Below are 17954 nucleotides of genomic sequence, written 5' to 3' on the forward strand. Positions count from 1 at the left end.
ATTTCTGAGTAAACGTTAAACAAAGTTAGGGATAACACACAAGCTTAACACCAAAAAGGTGTTAACCTTTTTGAATACAAATTTTGTCTGTTTCTTTGCCATCTACCAGAATAGAAGCTTCTTGATTCCAATATAAATGTTATAAAAATCTCAAATCTTTATCATCTATTCCAATCATTTCTACATATTTGAACAGCCTACCGTGTTGGATCCTATCAAACGCCTTCTCAAAATCTATAAAACAGACGTAAATTGGTTTTTGTACTTCCCATGATCGTTGAAGTAGTGTTAGCATTAAGAACAAAGTCCTTCATCTTCCCTTGTTCTCAATCCTTCTCTGAAACCGAATTGTTTATTTCCCATTGTGTCTTCACATTTCTGCTTGATTCTATTAAGAATTATCCTAAGAAGTAGCTTGAGAGTGACTCATTAGACTAATTAGTCTAAAGTCTTTACATGATGATGTATTAGGTTTTTTTGGAAGTGGGATAAATGTAGACTCCAACCATATTCGTGGCAGTGTTTCAGTTTCCTATATGTGGTTATAAATGTTTGTTAGTTCTGAGACATTGTCGTCGTCTTGAAGTTTAAGCCAGTCTGATGGTATTTGGTCAGGGCCTGGAGATTTCCCATTTTTGCTTTGTTTGATGGCTTTCTTTACTTCTGCTTTTAAATTGCTAGGACCAGTATTCCTGTGGTGTCTCGTATCCAGGAAGAGCTCTTTTATGTAATTGGTCCATTCTTCCTTTTTTTTCGTTTAAGTCGAGAATAATTTTACCTTTGGAGTTTCTTATCAAGTAAGGAGTTCTTTTTCTTTGAGTGTAGGTAATTTTTTTAAGTTTTTTTGTGTATATTAAACTCGTCATGTTTTCTTTGTAGTTCTTCCATCTCACGATATCTTTGTTCCATCCAGGCCTCTTTTTCTCGCTTAACCTCGTATCTTATTTGTCGATATATTTCTCTATATCGAGTCTTATCTTTATTACATTACATTTACAATTTCTTTTTGCATGATTTATCTTATTTCCGAACTCATCTGCTATTTCGGCAATTCTTAGGAGTCGATTATTATGTTTTTTCTGAGCTGCTGGGTTTTTATTATTTTTAATTTTAGTTTGAATCCAGCACAGAGCAGATTATGATTAGTTGCTGCGTCTGCACTTGGGAATGTTTTTGCAGATGTAATACTGTTTCTTAATCTTCTCTTAATGATAATGTAGTCGATTTGATTTCTGGCTACCTTTCCTTCTTGATCAGCTGGAGATTTCCAGGTATATAGTCGTCTTTTAGGTTGTTGAAACAAAGTATTTGCTATAATGCAATTCTCTTCTTGGCAGAACTGTATTAGTCTCTGCCCTCTTTCGTTCCTTTCTCCAAGTCCATACTTTCCGGTTATATCTTGTGTTATTTCGGCACCAACTTTTGCTTTGAAGTCTCCCATAATAATCTTAGCTTCATGTTTTTTTGTGCTCCGGAGCATTTGTTTAATTTGGTTGTAGAATTGCTCAATTTCTTCATCTGGTTTGTCAGCTGTTGGTGCATAGACTTATAATATATTAATATTCATTGATTTATTTTACAGCTGTATCATCATGATGCGATCATTGAAAGGAACGAAATTTCTAATACAGTTACGAATTTCTTCTTTGACAATAATTGCGACTCCGTTACGTCTGGGTCCTTTTGCCTTTCCCGAGTGGTAGACAATGTATCCATTGCTCTCGAATATGTTTGACCCTAGTCATTTCGTCCCGCAGATACCTAGGATAGGAATGTCTAGTCTGGCCATTTCCAGCTGAATATTGTGTAGCCTTGAGCCTTCAAACATAGTATGACGTTCCACGTAGCTATCTTGTGGACTTCAACGACACAGGGTTTTCGTAGGTTGACGACCTGAGAGACCCCGTGGTTATTGTGATCTTCCTCCCTTGCCGGATCTTGGATTCCGAAGTCCATGATCATTAAAAGTATGCATACTTTCTTCCTCTGTCATGAGAAGCTGTACTAGAGATATCCACAACGATCTTTAATGTGGTGGTTTCCCCTGGCCTTCTACATCCTGATGCCGTTGACCATTTCTTGGTTCCTCCGCCTTTGATACCGATTTCTCGGTCTCAGAACAACAGAGTGCCCTACCACTCACCAACTCATCCGCCCGAAGCCGTTGGCCAGTAAGTGGGAGATTACTTATACCGGCAATCATTCAGTTTATCTGTAACCCTAGACAAGGGGCCCTTACAGGGTGCTATCAGCCGGGCCAGCTAAACCCTGGTTTTTTATAGAGGTGTTAATCCTCTCCCCACCTCTGGCTGTATCAGGTGTGAAGCTACCCAGTTCACACCATACCTAATACAGGCAGAATTTTGTTAATAATAGCACCCAACTATTTTTGAAATTATTTTTTTTTCGGATATAATTTCCGGAGTAGAAGTTTAAATGTCAAACAGCAAACAGCAGTTAAAATGTAATTTTCATTACAATAAATTGGTGCTTAACACCATATAAACATAATATTTAACAACGGTAACACATTGTCACTATTTCCAAGTTCACTTAAGTTGTAGAGATTAGTTTTGTCCTGATGGAAATTTTAATACTACTCAAACTACAACTTATGTACCGCATACTAGGAAAACTTTATGTAATTTTCATAAACGAATAACGAGCAAAACAACAATCTATATAAAACAAACTTAGATTGCTGTCATAAATCTCAAGTGGCTTCTAATTCGTTCGCAAATCACCAGTTAAATTTAAACAGAACTTTGATGGCAGCGATTTATTCTGTACCGGTATAAAGTTTTGGACTGTCAACAAGTCTTGCTCGAATAATCGATGCAATTTGTTCGGTTTGTAGAACGTGAACCAGAAAGTAAAGAGACTACCAAAAACGGAAATCACGTCGATATATTTAAACAGCTTAATGTAGTTTACTAAACTTTAAAAACATTAGTTATGGCAGAAAAGTCTGAAGAAAATAGCAAGGGGGGAAATTGCTCGTCGAAAGTTATGTTATTAGAAAAGGGTTTAAACAAAATTAATTTTTTTCCAATTACTTCATGAAAAAGGCCTTTTTGCTTGACAATGAAAAACAAACTGGACGTTTCTTGGGAATTGTCACTTTGTGTAAAATTCTGAAAAGTTGTAAAAGATGTTAGCTAAAATATAACTTTTTTAAATAAGAGTTAATAATAGGGTGTAACGTTTATCTATTGAAGTTATACTTCTATACGCGCGCTCCACGTTGGAAATTTGTATGGGAGTGAATCTGTGAAATCATTACATATGTAAGATAATGAGTAAGAGAGAGACAGAAGATATATTTTCTCTCTCTTCCTCTCTCGCATATAAAAATGTTCCTTTTGTATATATATTTAATATTATATATTATATATATATATATATATATATATATATATATATATATATATATATATATATATATATATAGATTGTTATGTTTCTTCTTTCCCAACCAAAGAAAAATAAATAAAAAATCCATCGAAATAAAATTTTAAGATATCAATATAAATTGTATATAGTAATTTAAGATAAGATTTAGTGTAGATAAGAATAGAAATTTGTTTGGCAAACGACCTTTTTCCGTTTCAAACAAAATTATCAAAAAACCTTTGTTTAGAATTAGAAGACATTTTACCTGTAAGTTAATCTTTTCATTGTTTGTATAATCGAGTATTAAATGACCATATTCTAATCTTTTGAAATATGCATAAATTGTGTATTGACAAAACCAATTTTAAAGTAAGCTATGTGCAGTTTTTCTCTGAAACCGAAATTAGGCTTTTCCAAAATCATGGTAAACACAATTTGAGCTTTTGGTCGTTTTTAAATGGGAATTTGTGAGCCGATCATGAGACCGGAGAAGTTAGTTATAATTTGGTCATCGAAAGAAACAGTCGTTTGTCTCAAGATAGAGTGTGATTCGTGAGTTTGGATACCGGCATTGTGAAAAGAAGTGAATAGTTTTGCAGAAGGAGATAACAAGTAGATTAAAAGAGGTCCTTGTATCTACCGTGAGCATTTTGTGAAGTATATGTGAAAGTAGTTTTACGGCATCAAGTTGACAAAAGGAGGTCCTTGTGTCATAAATAAGTAGCTGAGTTTGGAGAAGTGAATCAGGTGTTTTTGTGCAGTCTGCAGGAGGTTTGCAGAGACGTTAGGAAGGAGTCGAGGTGCCAAAGAGGAGAGATCACATCGTTGAGGAGACTGGACTTTTCTGGGTATGTTAGAACATACAACTCAATAAGAAAATAAGCTCTAAGTGTTTTGTACAATTGAATTTTATATCTGTGAAGGATTGTTTTGACATCATGGTCATTAGCATTAAAATTTAAGAACTAAGGTTTTGTTAGGCTAATCACAAGTTTAAAGTTTTGTTGTTTCTTGTTTCACGTAAAGAAAAATTTAAGTAAAATTGGTTTTCACTTAATATAAATGTATGTAGATTTAAAGTCTTATTATTATAAAAATTTGATTTATTTTCTTGTATGTGTCATATAAAATAAAGAAACGTAAATTTTTGTAATATAATATATTTTTTATTCTTATCCTTCTTCTCTATCCCGATAAAAGACAACTAGAAAATCTTTGAATCCATCGAACACAGGTAATATAAGGAGTTTATTTTACTTTTGATAACAAATAAGTTATATTTTTTTATTGGCTCAATAAAATAAGATTAAAGTCAAAATAAACAATCATAATAATATATATATATATATATATATATATATATATATATATATATATATATATATATATATATATATATAAATATATATATATATATATATATATATATATATATATATATATATATATATATATATATATATATAATATAATATATATATAATAAAATATTTATTAATATTATTATTTATGTGATATGTTTTGTATTATTTATTAAATGTTCATAATTGTATTAGTTTGTTGTATTTCAAAATAATAATCTCAATAAATCACTGTATGACCCAGAATTGTCAATTTTGAAATACGTTTGTGTCATGTCCTCGGTAGTATACTAGTCAGTATCCCCGTCTGTCACGCGGTAGACCCGGGTTCGATTCCCAGTCGGGGAGGACTTTTTTATTAATATTATTACATGGTAAATTAAACTTATGCGTAAGTAGAAAAGTTATGTATATTATTGTCATTTTTAAATACTTATGAATATTGCATTTTAATTTGTATTCTATTATTATATTGAATTATGTTGCACTGTATTGTAGTGTATTTTTTTATGTATGTTATTGTCATTTTTAAATACTTATGAATATTGCATTTTAATTTGTATTGTATTATTATATTGAATTATGTTGCAGTGTATTGTATTGTATTTTTATATTAATAACAAAATAAACAATAAATTTTACTGCAGAGTATGTGTAAAAATTTTTTTGCATTCAACTCCTTGCATACATATTATGAAAATAAAAATATACATTTTCATCAAAATATTGATTCAATCCTTCATTTACTATACTCCTATTACAGGTCAAATTTTGTTTATTAATTGTTAGTAAGTTGTTATTAATTCTGTTTCTCTTTCTGCTATGTCTTACCTATAGCATAACATATGTAATGATTGTGCAGATTGACTCCCAAATAAATTTGTAACCGCGAATGCGTGTATAGAAGTGTAACTCTTACCGGTAGTCCCACTGGACTGCCACTCCCGTTTTTTTATTTCATCTAAGAACTATACTGCTCACAAATCTTACAGTTATAGTTAAAATATCTTAAAATAACAATTAAAATACCATACAGTAAAATTATAAAAAGCAAAATACATTCAAATAGATAATAATATAAAAATGAACTAAAACAATAAAACTTTCATGTTTCGTGTAGGCAGTGGTTGACATAAGTTAATGCTACGTCGTGTGGTTGCATTCCATTTGGTCTGCATCACAGCACTCTTGCTCACAATTTATGGGACAACCCTGCAGTAGGTGTCTCAATGATTGGGTTACACTATTGACACTGTCGTCCCCTCAGTGTCTCTCTAAGGATACCATTTTGTTTGAATCTTCCGACACCTACACGTATTCTATTCAGTGTTTTCCATGTTTGCCAATGAAGTTATGTACCTGGCGGAAGTACTTCTGAAGTATTTCTGATATTTCCTATTTGCTGCTGTTCCCACATTATGGATCTCGTGGCTTTTGCATTGCGAAATAATCGCTCAAGTGCGTCAATAAGAAATCGTTTAGATTTAACTCGTTTATGTAAAGGAATATGACCGAATGTGGGGCGATGATGGGTTTTTATCTTTGTAGTTCGTTCTTTAATACTGTGCGTTTTCCATCTTATAATTGGAAGAGCAAGTCCTGAAGAGAGTAGAGGTGTTTAACTCTTTAGACAACCAGAAATTCATCGACCGGTACTGTTTATTACATTGATTGATAGCTCCCAAATGAGACAGGCATATTGTACTGTTGAAAGGCAGAGTGCCAGCGCTGTTGTTCGTAACACGCTTGGGTTAGTTCCCCAGACGCTAGTCTTTGTAGCAGATTATTTCTAGACGGGGTCTTATCTTTAATATTTTCAATATACTGCTTGTAGCTCAATGTTTTATTTAGCGTAACAAGGTACATTGGGAATGAACAATGTGACAATACAACTCTATTCCATTGAACTCTAAAGTTTCTTTTTCCTGTTATTGAAATAGATAATGATAATTTGCGGTTTTTGTGCATTTGGATAAAGATAGAGATGATTATACTTGTTAAATCTTGACATCGATTCACGCTCGTCCGTAAGATGTTCTTTCAAATCCAAAAGAGTACTAGATTAATAGGTGGTTTCACGATCATCAGCATAAATATATGTTTTTTGACGTATTACCGATCAGCTGGTTATTAGTTTATATATTAGAAATTACTAGCGAGAGTACTCTTCCTTGTGGTACTCCATTTTTTGATCACGAATCCATCTACTTGTTTTTCCCTGGAAGAGAACATGGAAACGTCGGTTAGTCAGAATTGAGCTAAGGTCTTTAACTATTTTGTTAGGATATTTAGTCAAGGAGTATTCGATGGTTAACAATGTCATACGCAAACCGTTAGATCGATGAATATGACTCCGTTCTTTAACCTTTTGATATTTACCCTCGATATATTGGATGAGATTAAGAATTTCACTATTAAATGACCTTTTCACTCATATGTCTGTCTGTCTTTTATTCTAAACTATTCCTTTTGATTCTGGTGTCAATCTGATCTGTTTACTCGTACTTAACCATCTCCAATCTACAAAATAGTTCTAATACGCGTGGTAGCACCTTTCTTGTTGAGACTCGACAACATAATGAGACTAAATTACGACTTTGTTTAAAATCCAGTGACTAGAAATTATCGGAAAAAATTCTTATCAGTTCTTTGTATGCCCTTAACGAGTCGTTAAGGAGTCATTAATAATGACTTTATAATTACGGTTTTAAGGTTACTGACTCTAAATTAGAAATTAACTTTTACCAAACTTTATAGAGTATCAATTACTAAAGATGGTATTATAACAAACAAAAAGTTTGGTATCTATAAAACAATCTGTGTACAATCAAATTCCATTTCCAAACAATTTAATTTGTTTAATATTGCAACGCATACGACAGTGTCAAGAGAACAGTGCTATACCAATCAATGCTTGCGTTTGGTATACCAGAAAAACTTATCCGACTAACGAGAATGACAATGTCTAACTTAGAAGCCACTGTTAGAATACAGGGAGACAATTCTAGATCCTTTGAGATAAAGGATGGACTCAGACAAGGGGATGCTCTGGCTTGCCTCCTATTTAATATTGCCTTAGAAAAGGCAGTCCGAGATACACGAATTAGGGACGGCGGTACTATTTACAATAGATCGATACAAGTCTTAGCATATGCTGATGACATTGACATAATAGGGCGTAGCAAGCGAGATGTTGAGCAATATCTCCTAGAATTGGAAACAGCGGCGAAACAGGTCGGTCTAGTCATCAACGAAGACAAAACCAAGTACATATTGGTTACAAAGGATCCGATAGCAAATGAGAAACAAGAATCAGTCTTTGAAAGTCATACCTTTGGATGTGTTGACAACTTCACATACCTTTGGTCGCTATTGACTGCTACCAATAAAACAAGCGAAGAAATCAAAAGACGAATAAATCTTACAAATAGGGCATACTATGGACTCCAAAAGCATTTCTACTCAAGAAACATTCAAAGAAGAACTAAAATTATTATATACAAAACATTGCTGAGGCTGGTCCTCACATATGGAGCAGAAACATGAACTCTAACGCAGAAAGATAAAAGACTTTTGGAAATATTTGAGCGTAAAATACTCCGCAAAATATTTGGAGCTATAAACGACCAAGGGCAGTGGCGCAGAAGATATAATTTTGAATTGTATCAGTTCTTTGATGAGCCAGATGTCATAACGTTCATTAAAACACAGCGACTTAGATGGGCTGGACACATAATACGAATGCCAGAAAATACGATTCCTAATAAGATAACCACAGGAACACCTGTAGGAAGAAGAAGCAAAGGCCGACCGCGAATTAGGTGGTTAGATGGAGTTGAAACCGACTTACGGATATTAAAAATCAGAAGATGGCAACATGTTGCCAGAAACCGAACAGAATGGCGACGAATCTTAGAGCAGGCCAAGATCCACAGAGGATTGTCGAGTCAAAGATGATGATGATGATGATATTGCAACGCCACTGCATGGGTCTGATCATAGATATTCTATTGTCTGCGCGATTAACTATTTCGTGAAAGGCTCGCCACTCGATTTGAAATAAGCTGTAACATTCGGGTTATTTTCGGTTGGTTGGTTGGTTGGTTTGGTTGGTTGGACTTTGTTCTTTAAATAAAACAAATAATTAATAGTATCTCTCTCCGTAATATATTTGTTACTTGGATGATAACTTTTATTACCATTCCATTTTTCTACTGATCAAGCTACTATTTTATATCCTCGGAGTTCAAAATTTGCATACATAACTTTAAAACTTTTCACCATTTCAAAATAATCGAAATTATTTTTTCCCCTGTGTGTTCTCGTACCTTGACCACAAAAATACCACAGTATATTATAATAACCATATTTTATATAAAGCAAAGCCTTCTCTTGTCCAGTCCTTTTTTCTTGTTGGTAAAACATAATCAACCACCCGTGTATAGTAATTTTATTCAGCCAGTTTAAGGGAATATTGGCATCACGGGACTGAAACATACGCAGAAATTTTTTATGGCCAAAATTGTAGGGGAAATCTCGCAGTTGTGTAACGGCCACCTTTTTTTATGACAAAGCCTGGGATGTTGTAGAAGATAATTTTGCGAGTTTATGTTGTCGATGGAAACAGAAAATGAATTGGCTTCATAATTACAGAAAAAATTTACCGCGCAGAACATTCAATTTCGAAGGAAGTTAGACTTCGTCGCACAAAATTGTTCTTGTTTTTCATAAAAGCATTTTATTCTTTTTTAAGAATATATCACAAAGCCAAATATTGATAATAACATAACCCAATATGGCATCTTATTATTTTTATTTATTACTTAAGATGTTGGAGACTACAAAAAAAACAAAAATAGATGATGGATGGAATGAAATGAAATAATGAAATGATCAGGACGCTGTTTATTACATATATCTACTATACTAATGCTTCACAAAACAAATAAACAATAATAAAAGAAAAAAAAAACAAATGTAGATTCAGCCATTTTTATTGTCCTATTAAGTTTGAAGTTTTATTTCACATATTTCAGATGCCATTCTGTATAAGATTTTAATTCGGCGTCTAAGATTTTTATAATTAGGCCAAAGTTTGTTGTAAACATTCGAATTTTATCTTAAAGTTTCGAATAAAAAAACACTTTAGTGTCTCTTGGAATAGAATAAACGTCCAAATGTTTATTTTGCTTAGCCCAAATTAGCGCAGATCGACATATTCGTGTATAATTGGGGGAATTTTTTACTGTTGAGATTGCGTTGAGGAGTGAGAAATATTTATTCTCGGATTCAATCTTAAAGGGGTCACCTTGTGGTCTGTTACCTAGCAGGCGGTACCAGCTTTTTGCCGAGACATGCGATGTTTGAATATTTTTGGAGATCAAATATACCTTTGTCAGTAGTGTTATTTGGTGACAGTATGCTGCCAATAAAATATTATAAGGTAAATTAAAATATGTAGTGACTAAGGAGGGTTGTAAGAAGGAGTGGAGACGCAATGCATTGTTTTTGTGCATTGCAACTTTTCAACATTTAATTCAACTTTCAACAATCGCGCTAGAGATTCAAGTGTTGCAAAGGGTGCTACAAATTACATATACAGTATATTCGACGAACTTACACCTCTAAACAATTAACGAAATTCGCAGAAAATTTCCGTTGTAGTAAAAGGCATAGGTGCATAGAACTGCACCGGTGTTCTCTATAATGTTTAACACTTTGTTAAATTTTAGGTATAGAATAAATCTAATATGTGTCATTAACCCGTTTTTCATAGTTTTGCATATTTTGTTACATTGTTTTTAATAAATAGTATTCTTACATAATATTCTTTAAAGTAAATTTCTTTTACCTACTTGTTTCATAATTGTTTTTTTCTAAAACAAATACTACCTTGCTAAGGATAATTTATATTCAAAGTAGATATACAAAGTACTAAAATATCACTTAATTTTTGTTAAGAAATACTTCGGAGAAAATTAAAACATTTTGTCAATTTAAATAGTGGTGGTTAGATTGACCATATATCTGTGGAGTGTACCGTTTTTGAGACGTCTGCGATTACGGGTTAAACTTAGGGTTTTGGTAAATATGTTTAACTTTTTGTTTTTAAATGAAAATACTTGTACTAAAAATAAAATAATTGCGGGGAACATTTTAATTTTTTTATGTACGGTTTCCAACCATTTCTAAACTTTTTATCAAACATAATTAAATTACAATCGGCATTCCCAAAGATTATTAGTATTAGGCAAATTTGTTTATGCGTTTAAGAACTTTGCAAGCGGTTATATTACATTTTACCTCTCAATCACAACAGTTTTATATGACAGACACGTTTTATATGACAAAAAATTTCTCTCATACTGATCTAAACTCAGTAAATTGTAATTTAAACGTGTAGTGTCAAGTGACCATCATGCCTAGACGTAAGTTGAATATTGATGAATTAATTGCAAATGTGCATAAATACTTTACCATGGTGGATCTTTAAAGTCATTATTTTGTATAAATCAACGCGTTTGTGACGCACTAGGGACAAGTGAAAGTAAGCTAAAAACTGTAATGAAGACTGTCAGAGGTTCTCAAGAAGATCTTACTGTGACTGAGTATCAAGAAGACAAGAAAAAAACTCGTAAACATTCTAGAAGCATTGACTTACATGACGGTGAAAAATTTGAAATTCGCAATATTTTGTATCGAATGCGTGAATACAATCCACATGACAGTTTAGATACTTTACTGGCCAAAATAGAAGAAAGACAAATTTCTAAAATTAAGAGAACTAGCCTTTGGAAAGTGTTAGGAGATTTAGGATTTAAATTTTAAAAAAAAATAATAGGTTACTTTTATGCGAAAGGAGTAGTGTAATTCACAAAAGAGTTAAATTTTTTAGAGAATATACTAGACATAAATCTGAAAATGCAACATTCGTATACTTAGATGAGGCATGGATATTTGCAAAGGGTGAAATTAAAAGAATCTGGTAAGACGATAGCATAAAATCAATAAAACACACAAATAGCGAAGGCAAAAGACACATCAGTCTTCATGCAGGAGGGAAAGAAGACTTACGAGAAAACGCAGATTTAATTTTTTCTTCAAAATTAAAATCTGCTGATAACCATAAAAATATGAATGCAGATATGTTTGTTAAATGGCTTGAGGAGAAATTGTTCCCTAGTCTGAGTGAACCATCGTTATAGTTTTAAATAATGCACCTTACCATTCGGAGATTTTGGAGAAACGACCAAAACAGTCGTGGAACATACCGAGCATAAAAAATTGGTTGGTTTAAAATAATATCAATTTTCCAGAATACGCCTTTAAATCAGAGATACTGGAAATTTCGAAACGTAATGAACAACCAACAGTTTATATAGTTGACCAAATTGTATCAAGTTATGGACATTAAGTACTACGGTTACCGCCGTATCAGTGCCAGTTTAATCCCATCGAACACATCTAGGGTATATTTAAAACGTATTATGATAATCATGTTAGATGCAGTGGATAGAGTGACGATGCAGTTAGGAAAATGTGGCAAGAAGCTCTTAAAACTGCAACTCCAGAAATATGGTCCAAAAATTGTAAATAAGTGTGAAAAATTAATAGAAGAGTGGTGGATCCTGGAAAATAAAATTAGTGAAATTAATCCAGTGATTATAGATTTACATAATGATAGCGGTAGTGAATTTAGTGACGATGATGATGATTTATAAATTTAAATATTCGATAAGTACACTATTATTATGTAATTTACAAAATAATTGCATAGCAGGTTAACCATCATATGAATACATTCAATATTAGCCAAATAAACAATATTCAAAAGTGTATTATTTCTATACCAAAAATGAAGAGGTGAAATTAAATTTTATATTACCATTACTCTAATTTGGTACAGCTAGTCCAGTCGGTTTAGATGAAAAAAATCTTGCATGTTGAGCTGCTTTAAACTTTATTGTAGCTGGCAGTTTGGGATCTTGTCTCAGAGTAAAACGCCCAACATACTCGTAGCACGCTCCCCCGACCTTTAGGCCACATAGATCTTTTTCACTCTTTTTTTTGTCAAAGTCAATCTTTCCACACACTGATTAAAGGTTTTTTTTTAAATATTGATATGTGTGAAGGCTGCCCAAGTCCAAGTCAGTCTTATACGATGGAAAAGCTCAACGCTTTGGTTATCTTTTTCTATGTTTTTTTGATCTAGATATTTATAGGCCATTACCTAGTCTATGGATCTTGTTCCTACACATATATCTTTGCTGACAACAAAATCTGTCGTCATCTGGGTTTTAGATATTACAGATTGCTATATTATAACTGTACTGTAAATTTTAAAGGAAGCAAAAATGTATCTTGAACTGTCTTTAAATGTTTAGTCTGATAAAAGAGGAACCAAATAACTAATACATACTCAAAAAAAAATTGACAAGGGAAAACTCTAAAGTCTTAGATAAAATCAATGAGAAATTAATACAATTTTTTAACAAATCCAAGTATTCTCTTTCCCACGTACCTTGACAATCTGCTCTAAAAACTAACGTAACAATTCATCGTTTTTATTAGTAGTAAAAGAAGAATGCAGGAGACAAAATACCGGGAAGTTAAAGGAAATAGATGAATGACTCAAAGAAAGAAGAAGAAAGGCAGTCAAGAAAGAAATGGACAGACGCAGTTTAAAGGGCCATCAAATAAATGGTATTACCTGACTAAATAAAAACAAGTAATAAACTGAGAAATTTTGAAAACCTGACAGAATAATCTTTATGTTTATAATAAAAATATAGTCCAAAAATATTCATTTTAAACTTTAAATTAACTTACCAATAGGAATAGTGTCTGGTAAACAAGTGATATGTTCGAATAACCAAACAACTATCAGTAACCGCATACTTCTTTTTTCTTAGGCTGTCATCTGAAAGAAGAAATAATTGTACTACATAAACTTTATACAAATGTTTGACTATCATAGAAAAATATTAAATATGATTAAAGTAAATAAGTTTGTAAAATCAATGTTAGTTTACGTAATTTTCTTTTATAGACAGAACGAGAATTATGTGTGTTCTTTGTGTGAGAGTTATAAACGCTTTTTTTACTTTTGTATATTTAAGTTAACAAAAAATGTTTTGGTTGTTTATAAGAACAAAAGTTACCAAGCAATTTCACAGTTTTAAGAAAGATGTTTAGTATCTGGTCAGGTTATAAAAAGATCTGTTCTAATTACTTATTGAGCATGCCAACTAATAGTGACTCTATAGTTGTAGCTAATACAAGCGACCTTTGTATTTTTACGTAATTACTCTGAGTTCAGTCTTCTAAAGCTCCACTAGAATTTTTGCTTCGCGATCAGTCAGAACGGCAGAAGTTGGAATAACATTTTTACTTGCTTTTGTCCGGAGTTTTTTTGTCCAGTAGACTTATTAAGTTTCTTTTCCCATTTTCAGACACTTTTATTATGAGGCTTTTTCTAGATCACAGAATAGATCTGGCAAGCTCTGGTTTAATTAAACGACTATTATCTCCTTTTGTAAATTTGTGATCGAATCGTGAAACGATACTAAAATATCAAATATTATTCAAACTTATCTACCAGCTCTTACTCTATCAACGGAACTTGTTCGACAAAAACCTTTTGTTGTGTGGGCTCCTTCGTAAACGACAATATACAAATATGACAAAACAGTTGTTATACACAAAGACCAAGTTTATATATATATATATATATATATATATATATATATATATATATATATATATATATATATATATATATATATATATATAAATGGTCTTCGTGTATAACTGTTTTGTCATATTTGTATATTTGCTTTTAGTTCTTTTACTTCAAAGCAAACCCTTCTTTCAGTGCGTCATAGTTTATCGAATTCTAACGTTGGAAGTGGCAGAAGAAAGGTACGTCCTTGATTATTATACATATAATTTTAGAAAATTATCTAGCGTTGACAGGTGATTGCATATTAAAGCAACTTCTACTTATGGCTGTATAATTGGTTGATGTCAATAATAATTATGGATAATATATCTGACCATTCCAGTTTAGTGGAAATAATACCAAACTCAAGTTGGACAAAACACTATTAATAGAATGGTCAAAGGACACGCATATAGATATTTCAACAACAATTATAAAACTTGTATTAATGGAGGTTGTAAAGAAACATTTACCAGATAAAGTTTCCAAGTATGTGTTAAGACACTTTTAATAACTGAGGCTATATTTGTTTTATTTTACAGTTTAGATGTACTGACACTTCAACATGGTCATCAAGTGTTGAGAGTGCCTCCATATGATAGTTTAATCCAGTCGAGTTTGGTCTGATTTTAAGAGATATTATGATGCAAAAGAACTTCTGCAGATAGTGTAAAGAAAAGAACTATATTAAGTATTGGGAAAAAAGCATTACAATAGGTAATTCTAGAGTACTAAAATTCCTAAATAAGTAATAATTGTGGTTAAATTTAAGGTTACTCAAAAAAAACTGGAAGAAATACGTAAGTAATGCAGAAAATAAGGTATGTAGAAAAGAAAAGAACTTTTATAAATACAATAAACAGTATTGATTTGTTTTTATTTCAAATTGCAATAAAAATATTCGAAGCAATAATCTTTTCATATTTGGCTGATTACGACTCTAGCAACTGTCAGATTTAACTAAAATGTCATGAAATGAATCGCGACATCCTTAAAATCCTATCTATATGATGTCAAAATTAATGAAGCACTCAAAGAAATGTTTAGTTTAAACTTTATTAATTTCATAGTATAAATTATTATTTTCATATAGTATTTTTCATATAAAAATGCATGCACGCCATTCAAGATTTACGACGTCAGAACCCCACAGCGTTGCCAAAACATCAGAATAGTTAGTAAGTGAGGAATTTTTAAAATGTCAACTATACTCCATTCGCTTAGCTTGGGCATATTTTGACAGATTCATTGTCGGAAACCTACAACACAACAATTCCTACTTCTCAGTAGTAATAGCTCAAGTATCCTACTATTGCAGACTTCTTTCTTTAAAAAAAGAAGAATTATCCTAAATAGTGGAAGTGTATACTAAATCCATCAAATTTTGGGTAGTATATATTTAAAAAATATATTTTAGTTGTTATAATTTAACATAACTATTTATTATATGGTGCAGATAAATAAATATTGATTGTCTGTAATTCGCAAAGTTCTATTTTATTTAATATTTAGTTTGTTTACTATTAATATTGGCTATGAGTACGAGTGCTTGGTTGTATAGTAATTTTCAGCCACTTTTAGTCTGTCAAAAAGTAACTAACTTCGCAAAAAAATAATCACTAAATTCACTAGACAGTTAGGACTGGAAATAGTGAACTCAGTTTATTTGTCAAACTATTATAATATAAAACAGTAAATACACTTAGTTTTAAGACTACTGCAATACAATAAAATACATAAGAAAACATTTTAATACAAAATTATATATTCTAAATTTTAAACTTACCTCTATTTAGAGCATAAATATTAAAAACGTCCCGCCATTATTTTTTGTTCAAAATAATCTATCTTATATGAAATCTTATCAGCTTTCTACAGACTATTTAGTTGTTTTGGCATGGCACAATCACAATACACAACAATAATTAGTTTTTAAAGCTATTAATCTAAATTTAATACTTATTAATAAATACAATTTATTAATACATAATCTATTATGAACAAATTGTGTAAGAAATCAAAACATAAACAAAATTCTTTCTCTGAAAAAGCGGCAACACTTTAAACAATTTTGCCACACGTTGAACTGTCAAAAAATTTGAAGTATTCCCGTATCAGCTGCGTACAATTGTCTAATATATTTAATTAAAATTATTATTTTGTGGAATATTAGCCTTAAAGAGTTATTTCATAAAATTTATATTATTAATAATAACAAATGTTTTTGGTTATTTAATCAATATAATTCTAAAATTCCCAGTATAATGATTCTGATTATTATACCATGTTGACGCCTATGAAAGATCGAGCAGTTCTGTATGGGCTTCGTATTATTAGCCGTGTTAGGAAAATTTGAACAGAAGGTTGACGTTCTGGAAATTTTAAATATAAGTGACACAACTTTATATAAATTGTAACGTACACGCATTTTTATATGAAAAATGCCATATTTGAGCCCTTAGTTTATCTTTTTTTTTTTTCATATCATTATTATTTTCCTAAATAAATTACTATCTGCATTGAAATACAGACAATAATAATATTTTTAAAATATCTATACTATTATTACTTTTCAAACTCTGCTTGTAATGCGTATATACTAGGAACACGATAAATTAATATGTGGACATTATGGCAAAGGTCGGCCATAAACAAATAATTCATCACGCCGTTTTCCCCCTTACCCGAAACTTCCCGAATATGCGGCAGAGAATTCAAAGCAGATAAATGAAAACTACCGGGATCCGTGCCTTATCTGGATTTAATGAGGACTGGTACGTCCAACGTGATGTATAGTGAGCGGTATAGAGGTTTTGTGCCATTTCTGCTGTTTATTTAAAGCAACAGCGAGCAATTTGTCTCTTCACCAGCCTCGTTCAAGGTGTTTACCTAAAGTAGGATTGTAATTACTGCGCCATATCGTTGTTCCTAGGGATTTTCTTGGCTCTACGAAGAATCTAGTTTGACTTTAATGACCACACCTTTATATATAAGATTAATTAATGACTACCAAGGGCTGCTGTGCAGTAGATTAGAGCTATTTTGTCTTGTTGTTAGTATAAACTTTAGGCTTTATTTATAAACTTATGAAATATCCCAGCCAGCAAATAATTTTAACGAAATAAAATTGTAATTTTGTCATTATTTATTTATTATATTTTTTAATGTTTATATTGATGTACTGTATTATTTTTATGCGATTTTTAAGTTGTGCGGTTTGTATTTCACTCAAAAATTTCTATTATTATTAACTAATATAATTAAATATTAACTATTCACATCCAGATGTCAGTAAATTGTGCCTTTGCAATTCGGGGATTCCTTTGTTACATTATGTCCTTGTTATATCATTGCGAGTTGGAGTTTCGTATTGAAAGGTATAGCCTGTTATTGTTTTAAAATAATGTTCCTTTAGCAGTGCTTCGTTTTATAATAAGTTGTTTAAAATTTTGCTGATTCCAAGTTGCAGTATAATAAGC

At 31.5% G+C, this 17954-nt stretch overlaps 1 protein-coding gene across 3 annotated transcripts in view; it reads right to left on the reverse strand.

The window, feature by feature from the left end:
• KaiR1D (Kainate-type ionotropic glutamate receptor subunit 1D) overlaps positions 1-17954 on the reverse strand; it is a 362951-nt gene that overhangs the window by 295260 nt on the left and 49737 nt on the right. For all 3 annotated transcript variants that reach the window (XM_072520792.1, XM_072520790.1, XM_072520791.1), the window contains exon 2: positions 13584-13674. In XM_072520792.1, the coding sequence (XP_072376893.1) occupies positions 13584-13650 (67 nt within the window). In that variant the 5' untranslated portion in view covers positions 13651-13674. The remainder of the gene's footprint in view (positions 1-13583; positions 13675-17954) is intronic.

This window comes from Diabrotica undecimpunctata, chromosome 1 (assembly GCF_040954645.1).
Source record: "Diabrotica undecimpunctata isolate CICGRU chromosome 1, icDiaUnde3, whole genome shotgun sequence".
Classification (NCBI taxonomy): Eukaryota; Metazoa; Arthropoda; class Insecta; order Coleoptera; family Chrysomelidae; genus Diabrotica; species Diabrotica undecimpunctata.